Here is a 20,291-nt window from a genome sequence, read left to right as displayed (position 1 = left end):
TATAAAAAAAAAAAATTGAATCAAGTACATTTTATACTTGATTTAAGTATTCACGTTATACTTAAAAAAAGTTTATTATTATTATTATTATAATATTATTATGTTGTTATATTATATAATATAGAATATATCACATTTATATATTATATACTTTTTATATTATATTACTAATATATAATTACAGCGATTAATTTTCAATTAATATTCCAATGCCTTAATTAGTTGGAGTAATAGATAATGGAGCGATAGATAATTATTATATTGTTTAAACGAATTAATGAATAAAAATTTTCGTCAATCGTCATGCAGTGCTTTTCCTGAAAATCCTCTGTCTCTTAAAAAATAAATTCTTTCGTTTCCAAAGAAATAATCGATTGCATTCCCCACAGCTATATATTCCCAGCTTCCACATGTGACCCTAATTGTGAATGTCGTTTTAAAATCCTCCGACCCCTGGGCGAAATGCCAAATAATGTCTTCTCTCCTTTGAATTCTCCTCGAGGGAATTCCGTCCAATCGGTAATTTCCCTCTTTCTGAAACTACCGCTGCCCCTAGATCCATAAACTAAATAAAAATATAAGGAGAGTAGAGCCCGTGTCATATTTATAGAGTCGGTTCTCATAAAAACTCATTCACGGAAAAAAGAATGAGGCAAAAGGGAGAAAATGCGATTGAAGTGGGAGAACGGTGGAGTAAAAAAGGGGAAACTGGTGACCAGGGGACATTGGAATCCCCTGTGCCTCTTGCGACAGAGTATAATTCGTAATTTTCTCCCTCTTCTCCTTTTTTTTCGTTCGAATCGTTTCATTCTTTCCATTTTGGTGTACCTACAGCACCCCCAGTTCCACTGTGATATTTCAACTCTTTGAGAGCGAGAAAAAGACGTCAAATAATGGGAATGAGTCTCATGGACTTTTTTCACGGCCTCTGATCGTTCATTTTTCCCTCATTGTGGAGTTTTGTGAGTTCTATTTTTTTTTCTTTTAATTAATGGTGGAGATAAAGTGCGCATACTGGGTATCAGAGGTTTTTAATGAATTGATACAATCAGGGTAATTTGAGTGGCTGTTTTATTTATTCAATCAGATATTATTTATTACAGGGATGGAAACATTAAATGCAAATTAAATTGAAATTAAATTTCACTAACAACGAAATGTTTTATAAATAAAGACGAAAAAGAGGTAAGCGAATTTGTTTAAAAGATCTTATTAATTATTAATTCAAAGTCATTATTAAATTATTATTTATTTTATTAAAATAAATGTTTCACATCCATTATTTAATTATTCATCATAAATCATAAAAGTATAAACAATTGATCAATAATACACATTTTTTCGATAGGATAACTTCCACTTAAACAAGGGGATCATCTTGAATTGCTGTAAAAAATGTAAGGATTATCTCTCCCTCGCTGATTACTGATGATCTCTAAACCTTGAGGTGATTGAATTGTTCCACTCGACTTCTCCCATCACACCTTTCTCATTAGTACAGATACCAGTGTGACGCACTGTATCGAGAATTCCCGAGAGTTTCGTTGGATACCCTTCGCTTACACAGCAATTTCTCCTGGTGAATCGATATAAATCCCAAAACCGATGAATGAGCACCCAGTGCTCCCATCTGAACTCAATATTATGATTTGTAGTTGGCGTTACCGTCTCCATACTCCTGCACCCGTAAATTAGGATCAGTTCAATTCTGCGGAAGCCTTCCGAGACAAACACCGAGGCACGAGTTATTTCTGAGAGGGATAAGACGATGGAGCATTACAGGGCCCTTTAATAACAAAATTGGAACCTCCTGGAGATGCTAATGCTCATAAAGGGATCGTGGGATGATGCAGACGTGGAGTGCAGTTGTAATCTAAGTTTCCGAAAGGCCAGGACGAGGAGTCTGTCGGTGGCTTGAGGGTATGAATGTACTAGGGGATGGGGTTGGACCGATGGCTTTGGAAACCGATTGGAATTGGCACTGGGTTTGCAAAGGCTTCGTGCAACTTGGAGATGTTGAGAGGGCTGACACTATTACTCGGTGAGATTAGAAGAGGAAACGGATTCAAGACGTTTTGAAGGGCTGATGAATTTGGAATTGGAATTTCATAATCGAGACATTATTATATTTTTTATAAATACGTGGATCAGGGGTCTCCAGAAAAAATCTGCATACCTGGGCCTCTTAAATAATTAATTATTTATCCGTCATTAGTTGATAAGCATAATCCAGTTACGCTAATAATTCTGTATGTCCACAGATTCAACAATATTCTCTTGAATCTCCACTCAATTGCGAATTTAGTATCTGAATAGTATTCCACTATTTCAGAGGTATTGATACAACAGTACAAACGATTTTTTAACTATTTTCAATCGACACTTCAATTGTATTGCCCGTGGGGATAGCAAATTTCTAAATAATCTAAATAATAAATTGGCGAAAAACCCATGGTGTCGAGAAATGGTGGAGCACGCAGAGTGGACAATGGTGGTCGGACAAAAGCGTCAGTGATATACGATCGTTTTCCCCTACCAGTGGTATTAAAATCATATTTTTAAGTCATCCAACCACTGCATCCCCTCCCAATCCCTTTCCACCCTCATTCACTCCCTGCGGTTTATCCAACTCTTCCCGTCATATTGTTTTTACACTTTACTCGTCTGTGAAAATATTCTGTGGAATACTCTGTACAGATCTTCATTCCTGCAGCTCGCAGGAATGAATTAAAAATAATAAAAGTATCAAGAATAAATTATTTTAATATTAAAGCAGACGCTTTCATTTTTTCGGAAATAATAATTTAATTAGTGGAGAATTGTACGGGATATGTAGGATAAATAGACTGATAACTTGTAATGAATCTTTCTGGTAAATATTTAATTAAGGTAATGAATTAAAAATTATAAATTTTCTGGTGATTTTATTTAATTTCAAATTTTGATTATTTATCGTTGATTACTAGATCATTATTACTATTTCCGGTTTATTTATTTTGTGAAGGGAAAAGGAATTTTCCGGATGAACTGAAAACTTCATTAGCATTCCTGATACGACAGTTTTCGATTTATCAATTTGAAGATATCAATAATATCGAGAATAAACAATAATAAAATTTTTCTCTAGTTGTCAATTAAATTGTAGGTACTGCAGTAAAAAGATGAAACCATTTTGGATGAAGATTTCCTAGGGAATCGCCTCGAGGTGACGTTTCGAGACCGAAAAACTGAAATAATTCAACTGTACCTGAAATACTGTGGAAACCACTTCTGAATGATTCGATTCAATCGACGAAAGGCTAATATAATAGTCGATCGAAGGCTTATACACATTCTATAAACTTTTTCAACAAATACAATGAGTTTAACTATAAAATTTTTTTAGGCACGGACTGGGGGACGAAGGGATTGGAGTGGAATTGAAGGCTGGGCTGATGCCAGTGAATGAGGGGATGTGGTACGTACTCTTCCTGAACGCTTTTGGCCTCGATTTAATTGGATTTGTTAAGGGTAATTTATACCGGGGCTTCTCCAACTCCGGATCGGAGGTCCAATTTGCAATTTGAAAAATACCACTGGGTCCTGGTCTATCCTGTACTGCTGGAGGTGGAGTTCTGGTATCGATGGACTACCGGTGGTTGAATGAGTCGTTAATTCTTTTTCTTTTTTTTCGGCGTTTTGGTGGCTGCCGGGTAATACCTGGCATTTATGGGTAAATAATATTCGTTTGTGGGTCAATGAATTCCGGGGGGAGGTGTATTGATACGATGGAGTCACCATTGGCCGGCATTAAATTAATTTAACGAAGTACTTGTTTTATCGGTTCAAGGGATTTTTTGGTGTGATCGGAGAGATCGAACTCGCAAACTATCGATATCTCGAAAGTCTTTCACTCTTTTCCCCATTGGCTCTTTTTGGCAATTTTTTTTTTTTAATTTTTTTTAATTCTAATTTTAAATTTTAATTTTAATTTTAATTTAAAATTTTTTTCTCAATGTATTGATGATCTCAGTAATGAGTTCGTATTACGACCGGGGAATTTCGGAACATTTGATAGGACACATAAAACACTCATCTCGACTAAGTTGATCAAATATTACATCACCGCTAATTGCGTAATTAACGACGAGTGGTGCAAATGCCTCCCTCGCTCATTCTCACTGGCACCGCCCATGATAGCCAATGGTGGATTATTATGTCCACCAGTGGGTACCTGTGTTCTACCCGTTAATTAACAACACTAGACACTGGACCACACCCTCCCAACAGCGATTCATCAAACGTGCTTCATGCAACATCACAGAAAACCTCATCAGAATTTTTTCACACAGAAAAACTAAAGTTTTAAACATTCGGCCATATTGCCAATTAAGTCATTTCCCAAATTAATCATTTCCCGTGCACTTTTTTAAAGGTGAAAACAGCTCTTTAGTATTGTCTAGACTGTTCTGTCAATATTCAATCATTCAATCATTCAATCATTTATTAAATTCAGTTTTTATTCTCTTCTACGGAAATTTAGATTAGAATTTGCGGAATTTTCTTGATACAATAATTTATCGATTAATTAATTCGGTGATTAGTCTGATTAAAATTACTCCAGATGAAAATAGATTTATGAAATTTTATGTAAAGATTCATGAACATAATGATTCGTGAAATTTCCATTACCTTTTACAGTTCCAAAAAAAATTATAAATTGCAATAAGAATAATTAAAAAAATTACAAAAAAATCCGTGGATAATTTGTTTAATTGCATTGTTTTAATTTATTCTTAATTAAATATAGATTGATGGAGAGTTATAAAATTTCGCGGACACGAGAAAAAAAATTGAGTAAAATCCAATTTTTTCCTGAATTTTTTAATTTCCCATTACCTTTTACAGTTCCAAAAAAATTATAAATTGCAATAAAAATAATTTTTAAAATTACAAAAAGTCTTGCGCATTACGTGAAATGTTCTTAATTTTTTTTTGAATATTTATCTCCACGCATCGCACGTTCGAAGACTGAAACTCGAGAAAGAAAAAGAAAACTCCTTCACTCATTCTCTTCGATTTTTATCTGCAAAACTCAAGTCGACAAAATCATTAGTGTTCCTCGTCACTTTCACTCATAATCGCATTGGGACTGTCAAGGCCCCTGACCTTCATTGGGTACTTAATAAAAATGTCAGGGGAGTTGACGGTGATCCATTTGACGATATAAATTCCATGGAATTGGAAGAAATTCCGGGAAAACAGAACTGACCGCCAATAATTCGTGCGTTATCAGACAGTTCACGGACGAACGCATCCCCCCAGGGGGTCTTCCATTTGATGAGAATGCATGGGTCACCTCAACCCTTTACTTATCAGTGAGTTTCGATACCAAATGAAAATAGTAATAAAAACTTCGGATAAACTCATCAATTCGTTGACACTGAGGGAATTAATTCCCCTTGAATTTTTCAATCGTCTAAACCGAGACTAAATTGAAAATGAATTATAAAGAAATTGTTTTCAAATTTATTCATAAAATTAATGAATAATCGGAGACAATGATAAATATTGAATTGAATAAATTTGTTTAAAACGACTAGTTGAAATTTTGGAATTCAATTGTAACTTTAGGCGTTTGCAAGAATTCAAATTTGAATTTAGTATTCGGTAAAATATGAATAAAGATGCATTCAATTTATAAATATTATTGCTAGTCTCAAGTAATTATTTTTGTTTGTGTATTGAGATTAGAAAAATATTTTTCAACTTGTCAATAGTCACAAAAAATTAATATAATAGAATTAAATAATTCATTTTTCACTTTCGATTTTATATAATTATGTTATTTTAAGAGTATGTTTATTTATTTTTACTGAATTTATCAGAGGATTTAATTAATCGAATAGTTACTTCAAAAATATTTTTGATTGTTATAAATCTAATTTAATAAAAACAATTTTTGGTCGCTAATTGGGTTCATTAAATTCTAATTAATTTTTCTCTCAGCCAAAAATCGTGATGTTTTTAGAAGTATCGAAAGTCTATATTATTTAGAACAATTTAATTTTTCATTCGCTTGTATTATCATTTTTTTATTCAATTAATTGAAAATTCACTGATATCTGCGGTGGATTAGAGTAATTAGGGCTTTATATATTAGGGGATATCATAGATTATTTAAACTTTTAGTATTCAACAATTAGTCAAATCGATATTATCAACGCAAAGTCGATATTATAGAAACTCATTCACAACTTGGATGGTAAGTTTCATTCGATCAACTGAAATTCTTGAAAGGAAAATTTATCTTTTACTCGATTGAATTTATACTGCTTTTTCCATCCACAATTACTGTTTTTAAACATAAAGTGGTTATTGTTATTGCAATAGTTCAATTTAAATTAATTATCTTTGTTTATTTTTCTGGTGATTTTCTGAATTATTGTATTCACATCATGCGTTTTCGTTTTTATTCAGAAAAAAATTGGAAATTTTTGTTGAAGTTTTTAAACAAATTGATGCTAGAGGACATAAATTATGTTTCCAAGATTTATTTCACTTGATTTTACGAATTCCAAAGTGATCTTGGTATAAAAAACTTTAATTTATTAAACCTGTTAAAGTGACAAATAATTGTAATCTCAATAAAAATAAAAATCAACTCAAATTTTATTACAAGAATTTTATTACTTTTTTGAGATCATTTCACATTTCAACTAAAGCCTTATAAAATTTTTCTATCGATAAATAAATTAAGTTCTGGACAATCAGAGATGAATAGATGACACAAATAAATATTCATGAATTATGAAATAAATAATGATGAATGGTAAATAAAAAACAATAATCAATGAAACTTTCTCTGCAGAGTAGTCAACTATAAAATTACAATATTCTCATTCCAAAGCGCGAATTCAAAATCAATTAAAATTCCAACGACTGACTCACAATGGAGTGGTAAAACAACATCAATCAGTCAATTCCCCGACAAACTTTTTGGAAAACATCAATCTGACAATAACAATCAAATTCTCCAGATTCTCTTTTATAAATTAATTCAAAACCCACGAAATTTCTTCAAAAGCCCTAATTTCCCGTAGTAGTTTTCCACGAAAATCTCCAAATCTATGAGAGATAATAAAATTGATATAGAACCTTTTTTGTAGCTCTTATTTTGCTCTACAAAAAAGGTTCAATCAAGAATTGATAGTCTCCTTTAGATTCCGAGATATCTTTAAAAAACTAGAACCATTTCACCTCTCCACTGGATCTATCTCCCTCCCCAACTCATTTAGCAAAATCCAATCAATAAATTCCCAAAAATCGCATAATCCACACCGAAAGCTCCTCCATCACAACAGTCCGACGTAACTCAAGCATCTCCATAAATAAATAATTAAAATGAGCAACAAAGCAAGTGGTAAATCACAATAATCACAAAAACAAGATTTTTCAAATCCAAATAAATGCCCAATGATAAATCGGTGGTGGCAGTGATCAGTCCTTCCTCGCAGTCCGACAGAAGCTATCCCCTCAGAACTTGATCTCCTCAGCATGTTTGGGTATTAGAGAAGGAATTTCCCTGAGAGCACAGACACATCCAGTATCAATTCTTTTCTTCTTGAACTCCTGAGGTTTTCCTTTCACTGGAAACTTCACGTGAGTAAAAGTCTGCATGCAGACGAAATCAAGTCCAGTCTCCGAGCAGGATTTACCAACACTGTCCTCATTGCAGGTGACATTGACGAGATTCTCAGGTACCTCATAAACATCAGATTGAGGAACCAGAGTGACAGTGTAAGAGCAGACCGCGCAGTTCTGCAGGTCCTGGACTTCAGAGCTGAACTCTTCAATGTCATTCTGCCTTTTGACAACAGGATGGCCCTCAAATTCCTCATCACCAAATTCCAGAAGTCTCTGCTCCATGTCCACCAGCCTAGACTCACCCAGATGACCATCACCTGAGTGCCTCATCCTTTGATGACTGTGTGATGTCTTCAGTCTGTCATGATTGTGATGATGCCTTGACTTGTGGATGCTCCTGGTGACAACAGCTCTAATACACATGACCACCACAACAATCATCAGGATTCTAAGTGAGAATCCTTTACCAGACGCCATTTTTTGTGTTTACTATTGACTATTTGATGAAAGTGTCGATGGAGTTCTTGTTTATGATCAGGTAATGACTCTAGAGAGCTCTTCTTCCAGCGAGATTATGCGAATCACTGAATGACAGTTGTCTCCCTCATTGTTTTTTATCCTCTATATCCACCTTGCCAACACGTGGGTGACCAATCCCTCCAGTGTCCCCCTTCTTCAGGCAATTTTAACACAGAGGAATGCAACAATCTCAGCAAATCCCGCTACTGAAACATGGTGTTATGTCAGTTTATTCCTTTCAGAACAAACGTCATTGCCGTTTCTCTTGACGTCAATGTACTTCATTTCCTCCTGGTTTGAATCCTCCAGACGAGTCGAGCTTCATTATTCATCCCTGCTGCATGAAGTCTTCTCTTTTTTTTACATTTATCACGCATTTCTTCCTCTTGGTCTGGAGGGAGATGAGATCGGCGTCAGAAATTAGGACAGGAAAAGTTGATAAATTCATTGTAATTGTTGGGATGCTAATATCAGTGGGTTGTCATTATTTATTGTACGTGTCTTGGACGCATCGAACTTGTTTATCCTTGTAGGAAGTTTCCTGTCTTACTTCGGAAGGAGGAAGTTGAACGATTTTTACGTCATATGACGCGAGGGATTCGGCATTGTTTGGGTGGGGATTGTGTGGTCAGGATGAATTCGCGAGGATAAATTTTGATGGTGAGGATTTTCGTGGGGGAACTTCTTGGGAAACGTTGACGTAGATCTTAATCCCTGAGACCACCGGATCAAGAGCATTCGGACCACACAGACTCGGTGATGTGTCACTGGGACATTGTCAGTTGTTTTTGGCCATTCGTTTTTTTTTTCTTTTTCTTTTTTGCTATTTTCAAAGTGAAGACAGTCTTCAAAGGGTTCATGGGAGATCGACCTTTTAAATGTGATGATAATACATCGACTTTTTATTAAATAATAGGAACACAATTTTTTTAGTTGAAATTATGATGCGTTTGAATAATTACTGTGTGAATTAATTAAAAATTAATAACAAATTCTTTTGTTAAATTTCGTGGAATTGTTTTTCTTATTTCATTGTGAGAGAAATTTTCATTGTAATTACAGAATAATAATTCGATTTTTTAACGTCTCGGAAATTAAAATAGATTTGAATAATTCAAGTGTGAATTAAATTAAAATTTCAGAAAATTTATTTTGTTAAAGAATTGTTGATTGAATAATAATAATCAATTTTTAAATATATTTTGTCAATTACTTGGGAATTAAATTGATTGAAACTGCTGTGTAGACCAAAAAAGTCGAAATTTCGAAAAAATTGGAAAAATCGCTCGAGATTTTGAATTTCAGCATTTCTTTGCGTTTCTCCTTTCTCGAGGATTCGAAGTTGGAAGAAATGAAATTTAGTGACGAATCTAAAAGATATTTTTAGGGGAATGAGAGACGATTCTATTTTTTATGAAAATTAAAAAATGGAGGAATTATCGAGAGATTCGAGAGAATTCCAATAATTTAAAAAGATAGTCATACGAAATTTTCTTTTTCTCTAAAAACTCTAATAATTTATCATGAATAGAAAAATTGTATAATTATTATATTTCTACCGCGCACATTATTATTCACATCTGGTTCGTGAATATTAGATGAAAAATGCAAATACATTTCGATTTTTCTTTCAATCATAAATATTTCATATTCCATGAAGATGAATTTTTAATGCATATAAAAATTAAAAATTTACAAGTCCTCCGCACTCTCGCCTGGCATTCCAATTGGTTAATTAAGACTTCTCGAGAAAATCTGCGGATGGCTGACTTATCACAAATTATCCATATGTTATCGCACATTTGATAATAATTTTTTGTTTAAGTGGATTTGAACGCGAAATTCGAAAACAGCTTTTAATAATTTTCGAAGTTTCTGGTGGATAGTGAAAGTAATCGGGAATTTCATTGAAAGTGACATGAGACCTTTCAATTTCAACCGAACGGTTTATAAAAACTCTAAAAATCGTTGCGTGTATAATTTAAATCCCAAGATGATTCAATTCATGAAGAAAATTAAACAATTCTCTACATTTCATATTTTCTTCTGCTCGATTTGTTTACTCTATTAAACAATTTTCTTCCAATGAACAAGTGAAATTTTGGAAAATTTCAATAAAAATCGTATAAAATAATAATTTTCCAAAGACGACCTCAAATTTATCAATCACAAAATCCTTCATTCCCAAAAAACTAATGTAGATTCACAATGACGATAACTCCATTTTTTTAATTAAAAGTATTCTCATTACCTGAAAATTGCTATAATTAGATAAATATTTCTCTCATGCTGTAAACGTTTTTTAAAGTTATTCCCTGAAATCTTGGAGTTTAACCCTGAGCAATGATGAATTTAATAAAATTTCCAGATTATTTAAAAATACAGGATCGATTTGCATTTCGATATAAAATGACAAAAGGAAAATTAATAAAGAAATCCTAACATTTATTGCCTTCTCTGAAAATAACGTAAGATTCTCCAGACTTGAGGAAAACCATCAAAACCTCATTCAATTATGATGCCACAGTGGCAAGATAATTCTGATCCCACAAACTATCCTTCGTCACAATTACAATGTCCCTATCAAGAATAATTCCTTGATTATCAGTAATTGCACCATCAGCGATCAATAATTACCCGAAATTGCACATCCTCATTGATTATCAATTACAAAATGATCTCCAACTCTTCAATAAATTCATTACTCCAACATAAGACGAACGAAATTAATAACTCCATCAATAATTCTGCATTATCAATCATTCAATATTTTTTTCTGACATTGAATAAATAATAATAAATTATTTGCAAATAAAACTCGAAAAAAAAATCGATTCGAGACAAAAATATCTGCATTAATTGTAATTTTAAAAAACTCCCAATTTGAAGAGTTAATTGTTAATTGAAAATCGATCCGAATAAATTATTTCAGAATTACTGGGATGGTTATTGTTTGTATTTTTTGTCAATGTTTATATTTTTTTCCAGTATTCATCGTGGATTATCGCTTTTATTGACGGAATTATGAGTATAAATAACCGCTATCTTCCATAGGTGACGTAATGACGTTAATTAATTCAAATCGATACAGAAGTCGAATGTACTGTACAGGTTGCGAGTTGTTTCCGCCATCAATATAACACCTTTTAATGATAATTAGCACTTCATCAATCGAACGACAAAAAGATTGAGTGCAATCTAGATTTATTTGAATAATAAAAGAAGAAGTACAGAAATTAAAATAATAATTTAATAAAAATAATTTTATAGAAAATATTGAATGGAAATGATAATTGTGCAAAGAACGGTTTTTTTATGTCGGACGATAAATTTTTGTTATTATTGTTCTTTATCTGTTTTAGTTTTATATCATTTTTTGAATTTTACCGCCATTTGGGTTACAATTGGGGAAATCCCCGGCTTCTCAATTAAAAATTTCACCGCGATGCAGGTCACAATCAGGGGAGTCCCCGGTGTTTTTCGACGCTTTTTTCTCACTGACAAGAGCGCACGACTTGCGCGCGCATAATACTCGCGCCTCTATTTAAATTGAATTATAATCACCGAATGTTTATTTCAATATCAGACATTGTAATTTAATTAGAAAATTGGATTTTCTTTTATTCTGGAGAAATCGCAATATGAAATTGAATGATACCATCAGACCCAGAAATATTATCTCGATCTGTGATTAGCAGAAAAAAATTGCAATCACATGAGTAATTCTCAATATGCAATTACATATGACTCACTAGCATAATTTACATCTTCCGCTGAAGATTAATGAATACCAACAATTTTTCAGAGAATTCCATCCAAAAAACAAACGTGACAATAAATAATTCCCCCGAACTTCAGAAAAATTAATTCCAAAATAAAAATACTCACAACTGAATAAATTCCCCAAAAATGATTACTTTCAGAAGAGAAATTCATAAATCCAGAAAATAATTCTCAAAAAAACAATAATCTCTTCTAATTGCCCGAAAATTCAATCAATTCATAATTACCTCTAAAAAAAATTCCGGAAAGAAATCCACGAAATCAACAACTTTTGCTTTCATCACATCTAAAATTCCGAATCGATTAGTCTCGCGAATCAATTTCCTTTCCTTCCGCGACGCGGGAAAATTGCGCAATATTTCCATAAAAGCAGTAATTCCCTATTACGAATCCCCACATGTTTTTTTTTCTAACTGATCTGATAACGAGAGCACGTGCTGACATAAGACTCATCGCAGACATAATAATATGCGCCAATTGTTTGTTTTTTTTTCCCTAGAAGAAAAGATGAATTTTCCTAGGGAAGGGATCACTCATCTAAACAATTTGTCGTCACGACCCGAGAAAATAGCGACGAGGAAAGATCGTTTGACGTCACGAAAGTAAAAATGATTAAAGATATTAAGGAAGATCTGAGCTAAAAATCCCATGGAGTTATTATTAATCATTTTGTCATTGGTTGCAGCGTATTTGGGCATTTTTTTCGGTGGAAAGGAGGTGGCGAGTGATCTTATTCGTGCGAGATACCCCGGGACTTCCCAGGAATGCTAATGGAATGTGGAACGATTTTTTTTCCTCTCATCTGAAACCCGAGGGGCAGGTCAGCAACGATTCCGCGAAAATCATTACAATCTTCGAGTAATTATTGATGCTGTTTCATCAGATGTCGATGACGACGAGCTCCCGGTATTTTCAATCCATTTACTCTTATTGTGAAACATAATATTTTAAATTTTTTGAAATTTCTACGAATTTGTTGTAAACATTCGTGATTTTCGTTTCGATAAAACTTCAGAGGATCTCGTAATAAAAAAATCACTCGTTTATAATTTTATAACAACAAAAGGCATATAAACAAAATACTTCCCCTTCGACCGATTCCCCTTCCCCAAAATTCTTTGAAGTACCAAAATTACTGCAAAAATTTGTCAGAACTCTAAGTTTCTAAATTGAAAATAAAAATACTGATCTTGAATTCATTTTAAAGAGACCGCCGAACTGTAAGACTCCCAACCAATGATTTTCAATTCAGATAGTTAATTAAACAATGACTCTTTTATTAATCCTGAAATTCTGGTAAACGTTTATTCAAATTTTAGCAAAAGCTCTTCACTCTTTAAATATTCGAGAGAAAGACTCGAGGAATTGAATTTAGTGCAGAGTTTATTTACCCTAGACTCGTTTTTCCGATTGATTCATATTCAGATTGAGTCATCAGATCTACGCAAGTAAATATATACAAGTCCTGAAGTGTGCCGAGAGGTAAATCCCATGTGTAAGGGAAAGCTGTGAATTTTCCGGTTGAGCAACGGAATAAAATTGAAATAATTGAATCAAACCGATTAAATAGAAGTGATTCAACTGTCGATTTCTCCGATGGAAAAGAGATGACAATCAGAAAAACTTTCTGCAATTTTCTCTCAGTCTCATCAATCTTCCTTTATAATTAATTCTAATAAATGCCGAAGTGTCAAGTAGTTGCGTGATTACACATTTCAATCAATCTCACTGAATCGTTTTATTATTTCACAGAACCATTAATTCCTATTAAATTTAAAAAAAATGAAAGGATTACGAGAAATATGCAAGAAGTCCCCAGAAAATCCCCGGAAATGAATGAATTTTAGATAAATCATGAAGTCAATGAATGAAAATGAATTCAAATGAATTCAGTTTTATAAATCTCCTGACCCCCAGGAAAAAATCCATCGACAATCGAAAAAGGAAAAATCCTCCATTAATTTCCTCTTTTTATTATCATTAATCTCCACTCATAATTCGTTGTATAAAAGTATTTCATTCATAAAAAAAAGTGTAATTAATTCTAATAAATGCACAAGTGTCGAGTGATTGCGTGATAATGTATTAAATAATTAAACGATCGTTGCGAGCTTATCCTTCCTGGATTCCATGCCTTCTATCAAACCAGTTAATAAATCTTCCATTTCCGTAGCAGCACGTTTGAGCTCGCAGTTGTCATTGGCACTGAATGACTCTTCCAGGAGGCAATCGTTCGCTACCATGTGCTGGAGGCGATTTAAAATGTCATTGAGGTCTCCCTGGATATTCTGGAGACTGCTGTGCTGGGAGTGCTTGTCAGGACGTTGCAGGGACGATGGAGTATCTCTTGGAAGACCCAGTGATGAATCTGTGTCAATCGTCTTCGAGTATTTGTGTTTCATCATTGAAGGATTATCAGGGCTCAGCCACTGGGAAAAACCACTCGGTGTCTGATCGATCGTTGTTCGATAACCTGTAATCATTTAAATTCATATTTCAATTTATTCAGGTATTATTCAACCATTTTATAAATAAATAATAGAATTTCTCGGTTTTTTTTCGATTTCAATTAGAAAAAAATGTACTATAATCGTGAATTAAAAAAATCCAACAATCAGAGGAAAACAATCCAATCTAGATAACGTTGATAGTCTATAATTACGTAGAATAATTATCTTAATAATTACCTCCAATCCACGTGCTCAACTCGATTCTGGAGGGTTCAGAGACCCGAGTATTGCTGTAGGTATTCGAAATCTCCTGTGATTCACTCTCATCATTCTGATTGATCTCCGAAACTCTGTAAGTATTTTCCTGGCACTCATTGCCATTATTAATCACTTGATGTTGATGTTTATCATTATTCAACTGTCGAGTAATGGGACTGAGCTCGAACTCTGGAAGAGTTAATGCTGGATATCTTGAGGAAATCGGTTGCAGCATCGGTGTACTCTGTACGCGATTAATCACCTGCGTCGATGTAATTCCTTGGCCGTTGAATAAATACTTCTACAAATAGAATTGTACTGTTATCATGGCGTAATTACAACTAGTTTTTTTATCGTTCATTCATTATTTTATAGCCTTGCGCATTGGATAAAGCTGTCCCACGTCACAACTGGACGAGTTTTTTTCTAATAACTTTATAAATAGATTGAGAAGGAAGACAAATCCTCATGGGAATTTAAATTACAAAATTACAAATTGCCATCATAATATAATGCTATCATTTTCTTAAATGAATTTACCTTTAATTATTAAACAAACATTTTATTCCCAAATGTATTCCCCATTTTTCTGAGTGAATTCTAAAATACATTTTTGGGAATTGAAATAAAACTCTTTTAATTAGCGAATTAATCAGCTAATTACGGATTCATAAACAACGTTGTAATCTCCAAAAATGTCTGATTATATTTTCCACTCGATTCAGAAGCTTCTCCTCGCAGTAAAACCACAACGAATTATTGGCACGTGTTTCCTCTTGCGACTTAACATCGAGTAATTACTCACTATAATGAATTTCATACGTACTTTGAGTATTTTTAGCCGCTGCAATTGTGATTCTACGGTGCGTCGGTGCTGCTGGAGTCGTTCAGCCCGACCTCCACATATCTCCATTAATTCCACCTGCAATTGTCTATTCTCCTCCTCCAGGTGATTAATAATACTCTGCAACTCTTTTTGGGGATCACTCAAAACTCGTCGTCTGACAGTACTCCTAACTGATATCGTGTCAAGCCCTCGTGCCTCACTCCTACGAATAGAACATTGTGGATGATTCATCGAGATGAAACAGTCAATCAGCTATTCCCAACGATTTATCAATAACATAGACTCAACTTGTACTTGTGGGTATTCATTAAAAAATTATGTTTATTCAACTGAGAAGTGAAGACTGAAGAAGTTGTACCGTTATCTCGAGAACAATTTTAATCCACCAATTGCTTATTTAAATTTCCTCTGGGAAAGATCAAGTTTTATAATTGATGAATATTTTTGAGTGATCTATTTTTTTACTCACGTTGGAGACTCTGGGGATTGAGCTTCTGCTAGAGGAGATGAGCCCTGAGTCGGACAGAGACGTAATTTATTTCTTATCAGCTCGACTATCAACTTCGTGAGTTCTTTACTGGACGTCTGAAAAGATCATAACTTCATTGCCTGATTTTTTTATATTTAAAACTGAATTTTATAGCTTCAATTTAAGTTGCACACAAAAATTGATAATTTAATTACTTAATTTGATTATTAATTTGTCTTTATTCTATTTTAGCAGAGAAGTGCACGAGAAATTCTTGAAGAAAAGAGTTAGAAACTTTTAATGCAATGGATATTCTTAATTTCAATAATTGCCATAATTTTCCCGTACCTTCGTGCAATATTCTCTCACAGGATGTTTCAATTTATGTTTGCTCGATACTTTTCCAAGGAAAAAGCACGTCTGGCATTGATGATAACGAGCGCATCTCAGGCAAGAGAACCTCGGCCCATGGATTGGCGTTATTTTACACGTTGAGCACTTAATATTATGGACGGCTGTGAGTAAAAACAAAATTAATATCACAAAACATGAGATCAATCCTAGTATAATTCATTCCACGATTTCGCCTCATTTTTTGAATAAAGAATACGTTTTAATTTAATATTTAAATCCCACTAAACTTTTATGTTAATTTATGAAATTGAATGTTTGGAATGAAATTGGTCGTGGGATCGATTGATTTTGGGATTAGAGGAGCAGAATCATTAAGATCTGGTAAAATTTAATGAACTCACTATTTTCCGACACCTTCAACCGATTAAACGTTGAAATCCAGGACAGGAGAGGGGGATCCTGCATCAACCAGATTCCAAATTCAGTCTCACTTACTCCCAGGCATCCCTGAGACTGTAAAACAGGGATTTCATTATTTGAACGTCAGGTGGGGATTATTAATACATCGGATGTACCGAGGAATGAGAGGGTGGGTAATTTATTCAGAGAGGAAAGCGACGATTTACCTCGAGGGCAACCTAAAACGAGATAAGTCAAAGGGATTTGTGTAGATTAATTCTCCTTTATCTTGGGAGGACAGAGGTTTAAGAGAATTTTGCACAGGAAGCCTTTTGAAGCTCGTTAAATTATCCATACAACAATGATCTCTTCACGTTTTATCCTGTCATGCCTCGTTAAGGGGATAATCGTGATTAACGAGGAATTACCAGAATTGATTGAACAAGAGTTTTAACGACTGATGACTCCTGAATTAATTGCACGATCAATGAGTTATTAATAATTGATTAAAATGATTATTCACCTCAATGAAGCAGCTGTCAATGCTCGACTGCACCTGATGACTCCCATAAGCCACACTTTCTCCTAGCATTTCGGTTATTTTACAGACATTTGTTAATAACATATGCAGTGCAGCCTTGGATAAACATGCGTTGTGGTCTGCCAACAGCTGATACAGATACTCGTATTTCTCCTGGAGCTTGCCGCAGCATAAAAGAGTTAGAAACACTTTTACTGGGAATACTGAGACTTTTCCTTTGCGATCACTAAAGCAGAATTGAAAAAATTAGTAATTTGTAATAGATATTGTGATTATTATGACTTACTGATCGAATATCCTCAATACACTGTTGACAGCTAGCTTGGTTGCCTGATTGACATCGAAATCCACCTCGCACTCCTTGTGGGAGGCGAAATATATGTCTGATATGACGTCCTCTATCTCTGTCTCGTCCAGTGGCACTGAGTTCTCAGTTACTGATAGCCGATGACGCTCGAAGACACCCATTACTATTTTTAACTCTACATATTGCACTGCAAAATGGAAATTCAAGTTATTCCGACGACGGAAATCAATTTTTAACTCGTAGTCCATCAAATTAAGATTTTTTCATTTCAGCAGGTTTTATGTATTTAGAAATATCTTCTCAGGGAAGCAATTTTGAGGATTATGTTGAAGGACTTTTTTGTAGAGAATTTCACGTGTTATAAAAAGTTCTTATGACATTTTTCCACATGCCTTCTAGTTTTGGAGGTATTCGCGAATGAAACCCGACAAATTTTTCTGTCATTCGAGCATTTTCAATTCTGCATCATTTTATATTTGTTTAAATAACTTTGGAGTGATAGAGTTTAGCAAAAAATGTTATAAGACTTTTTTGTAGAGAAGTTCATAGCCTACAAAAAGTTTTCATAACATTTCTCTCTAAACCCATTAATTTCGAAGATATTCGCAAATTATGCGGCGCAATTTCTGTGTTCACTCAAACACTCCAGGAAAAAGTTAATTAATTATTAATCAACGTACTATTTAATTCCCTATGCAGTATCTGCACCTTGGCAGCAGTTCTATACGTAGGATACCGAATTGTATTGCAACCCTCGATAGCCCGGGCCACATCCCGCAAAAAATCCTCTGCAAATTCAAAAAAAAACAATTAATTCTCTCCGAAAAAAATCAAATTTATCGGAAAATAAAATGTCTGAAAAATTTGAATAAATACCTTGGAACATTCTGATGACACGTAATGACTTCCTGAGAACAATTCAACGTTCATTGACTTGGACGCTCTTCCATCACTCTCATTTACCGAGGAATTTTCAGGGTTAAGTCACGGATTTCACTTTCTACGGGGTTAAATAATTAGAACCCCTCAGAATTCCGCACTCTATTACCTATAAAATTAAATAAATAATAACTCCCCATCACTTTGAAGTTCAACGCGATGTGCACCGACTCTTTTTACACTTTTAATCATTTCTTTTTGTGGCAGGCGTAACCTCTGTTGTTACAACAGAGACAACAACAGGTACTCCAGGTGTCACGGACTGTAGTCAAAATTCATGGGACATTACCTGTTGTTTTTTTTTCAACATGAAGTTCCAACGGACACAACGCAATTATTTTCAACGTACAATTTCAAAATTCTCGAATAATATGAAAAATTCCTGTCGTTTTCTCTTTAAATAACTCCACAAATTTGAATTTTTAGAAAATCCTTTCTTTAGTGAAATTGAAATTCTTGGGTTATTTTTATTTATAAAAATGTTTACAATTTCAAAATGAGTCGAATTCAAATTTCTTCAAAGTTATTCTCATTATGACTATTTCAAACTATTTATCCAATTATTTGTGGGTAAAAAAATTGTACTCATTCAGGGGAATCACAGCTTCCGGAATACGGAAATAAATTATGAAATCAGCATTAGCAATTAAACTATTAGTTTTTTACAACATTATCCTGAGGTGTGAGGCTTTTAGACTGCCCTTTTAATTATTAATCTTGTCTTTAAAATTTTAAAATTAATCTTGTCTTTAAATATTAAAGCTTCAGAGAATTTAAGTATTGATAATTGTTCAGGGAAACTGGTAGATTTTTCATTGAGGTTTTCACCAGTGAAAATACGCACTTGTACTTAATTAATTGTAATTAAGAACCACTCTAATTGAATAACTGCTATTCCGTTAATTGATGATAATTAAATAAAAATAAAAAATAAAATAAAAAATGATAATTAATTTTATCATTTTTTTATTTTATTTTCGTTTTTGCGTTGGGCAATAATTGACGTAAATTTATTTATTCTCCCTAATTTCAGTCTCCAATTTTCTACATTACAAAACTACAAAATATTCTTCATAAGTCGAGAATAATAAGAAACCACCGATTCAGAGAATTTCATGTTTACTTGGGGTATTTCAAGGCTACCGCGCCTCGAATAGGTGTAGGAGAGGGACAAAGAAATCAAAGATGGCGGTAGGCCAAAGCAGCGAGTGTTGCGTTTGTTGTTCCCTCTGCGGATTTTCGAGTAAATCGAGGGTAAAATCATTGAAATTATTATCAAAATAGTCGTAATTACTTAACAACAACGGAAGAGAACGATTTGAAACATTAATTGGAGCGAATGGTGACGAATTGGCAGTGCTAGAGCAATAACAATGCATTTGGCCAAAAACTCACAGTCTCCAGCGTCACTTCTCCGCGCACGTACCCAAAATGGCCGCCGGGCTGATGCTGTAAGATTTTCTCTGCCGATCTCTCTTCGTGTTTTCGAGTACAATACCGGTAAAATCATTACAATAATTATTAAAAACCTGATAATTGATCATTGGCGATGGACAGCAACAATTTTATGGAAAAATAAACCTGAATTATGGTTGATTACACGTAATCAATGGATATTAACGTGTTCCCGCCGAAATGAGTGCTTTGGAGAAATTGTTAATATTTTCACGACACAAGATGGCGACTGTTGTGAATTTCTTGACATTGGACCTTTTTATAAACAATTTAGTGAACTTTTTTGATTTTTTGACATTCGTGATGACTTTTTTGACATTCGTGATGACTTTTTTTAACATTAA

The 20,291-nt window shown here is 33.7% G+C and overlaps 1 protein-coding gene across 2 annotated transcripts; it reads right to left on the bottom strand.

Moving 5' to 3' along the window:
* Nucleotides 1-13,885: 13,885 nt before the first annotated feature.
* LOC105270297 (discontinuous actin hexagon) lies at nucleotides 13,886-18,748 on the bottom strand. Of its 2 annotated transcripts, XM_011311140.1 has the most exons (11): nucleotides 18,664-18,737; nucleotides 18,430-18,601; nucleotides 18,234-18,341; nucleotides 17,533-17,740; nucleotides 17,229-17,472; nucleotides 16,708-16,819; nucleotides 16,301-16,467; nucleotides 15,953-16,068; nucleotides 15,463-15,685; nucleotides 14,616-14,937; nucleotides 13,886-14,401 (listed from the first exon to the last, which is right to left on the bottom strand). In XM_011311140.1, the coding sequence occupies exons 2-11, from the start codon at nucleotides 18,437-18,439 to the stop codon at nucleotides 14,022-14,024; spliced, it is 1,890 nt and encodes a 629-aa protein (XP_011309442.1). In that variant the 5' UTR covers nucleotides 18,440-18,601; nucleotides 18,664-18,737; the 3' UTR covers nucleotides 13,886-14,021. The 2 variants fall into 2 exon arrangements, with proteins under 2 accessions (XP_011309442.1, XP_011309441.1); XM_011311139.1 differs by having other exon boundaries at nucleotides 18,430-18,748.
* Nucleotides 18,749-20,291: the final 1,543 nt, after the last annotated feature.

The sequence above is a fragment of the Fopius arisanus genome, unplaced genomic scaffold, assembly GCF_000806365.1.
Source record: "Fopius arisanus strain USDA-PBARC FA_bdor unplaced genomic scaffold, ASM80636v1 scaffold00083, whole genome shotgun sequence".
Lineage (NCBI taxonomy): Eukaryota > Metazoa > Arthropoda > Insecta > Hymenoptera > Braconidae > Fopius > Fopius arisanus.
This window is presented reverse-complemented; position numbering and strand designations above follow the sequence as displayed.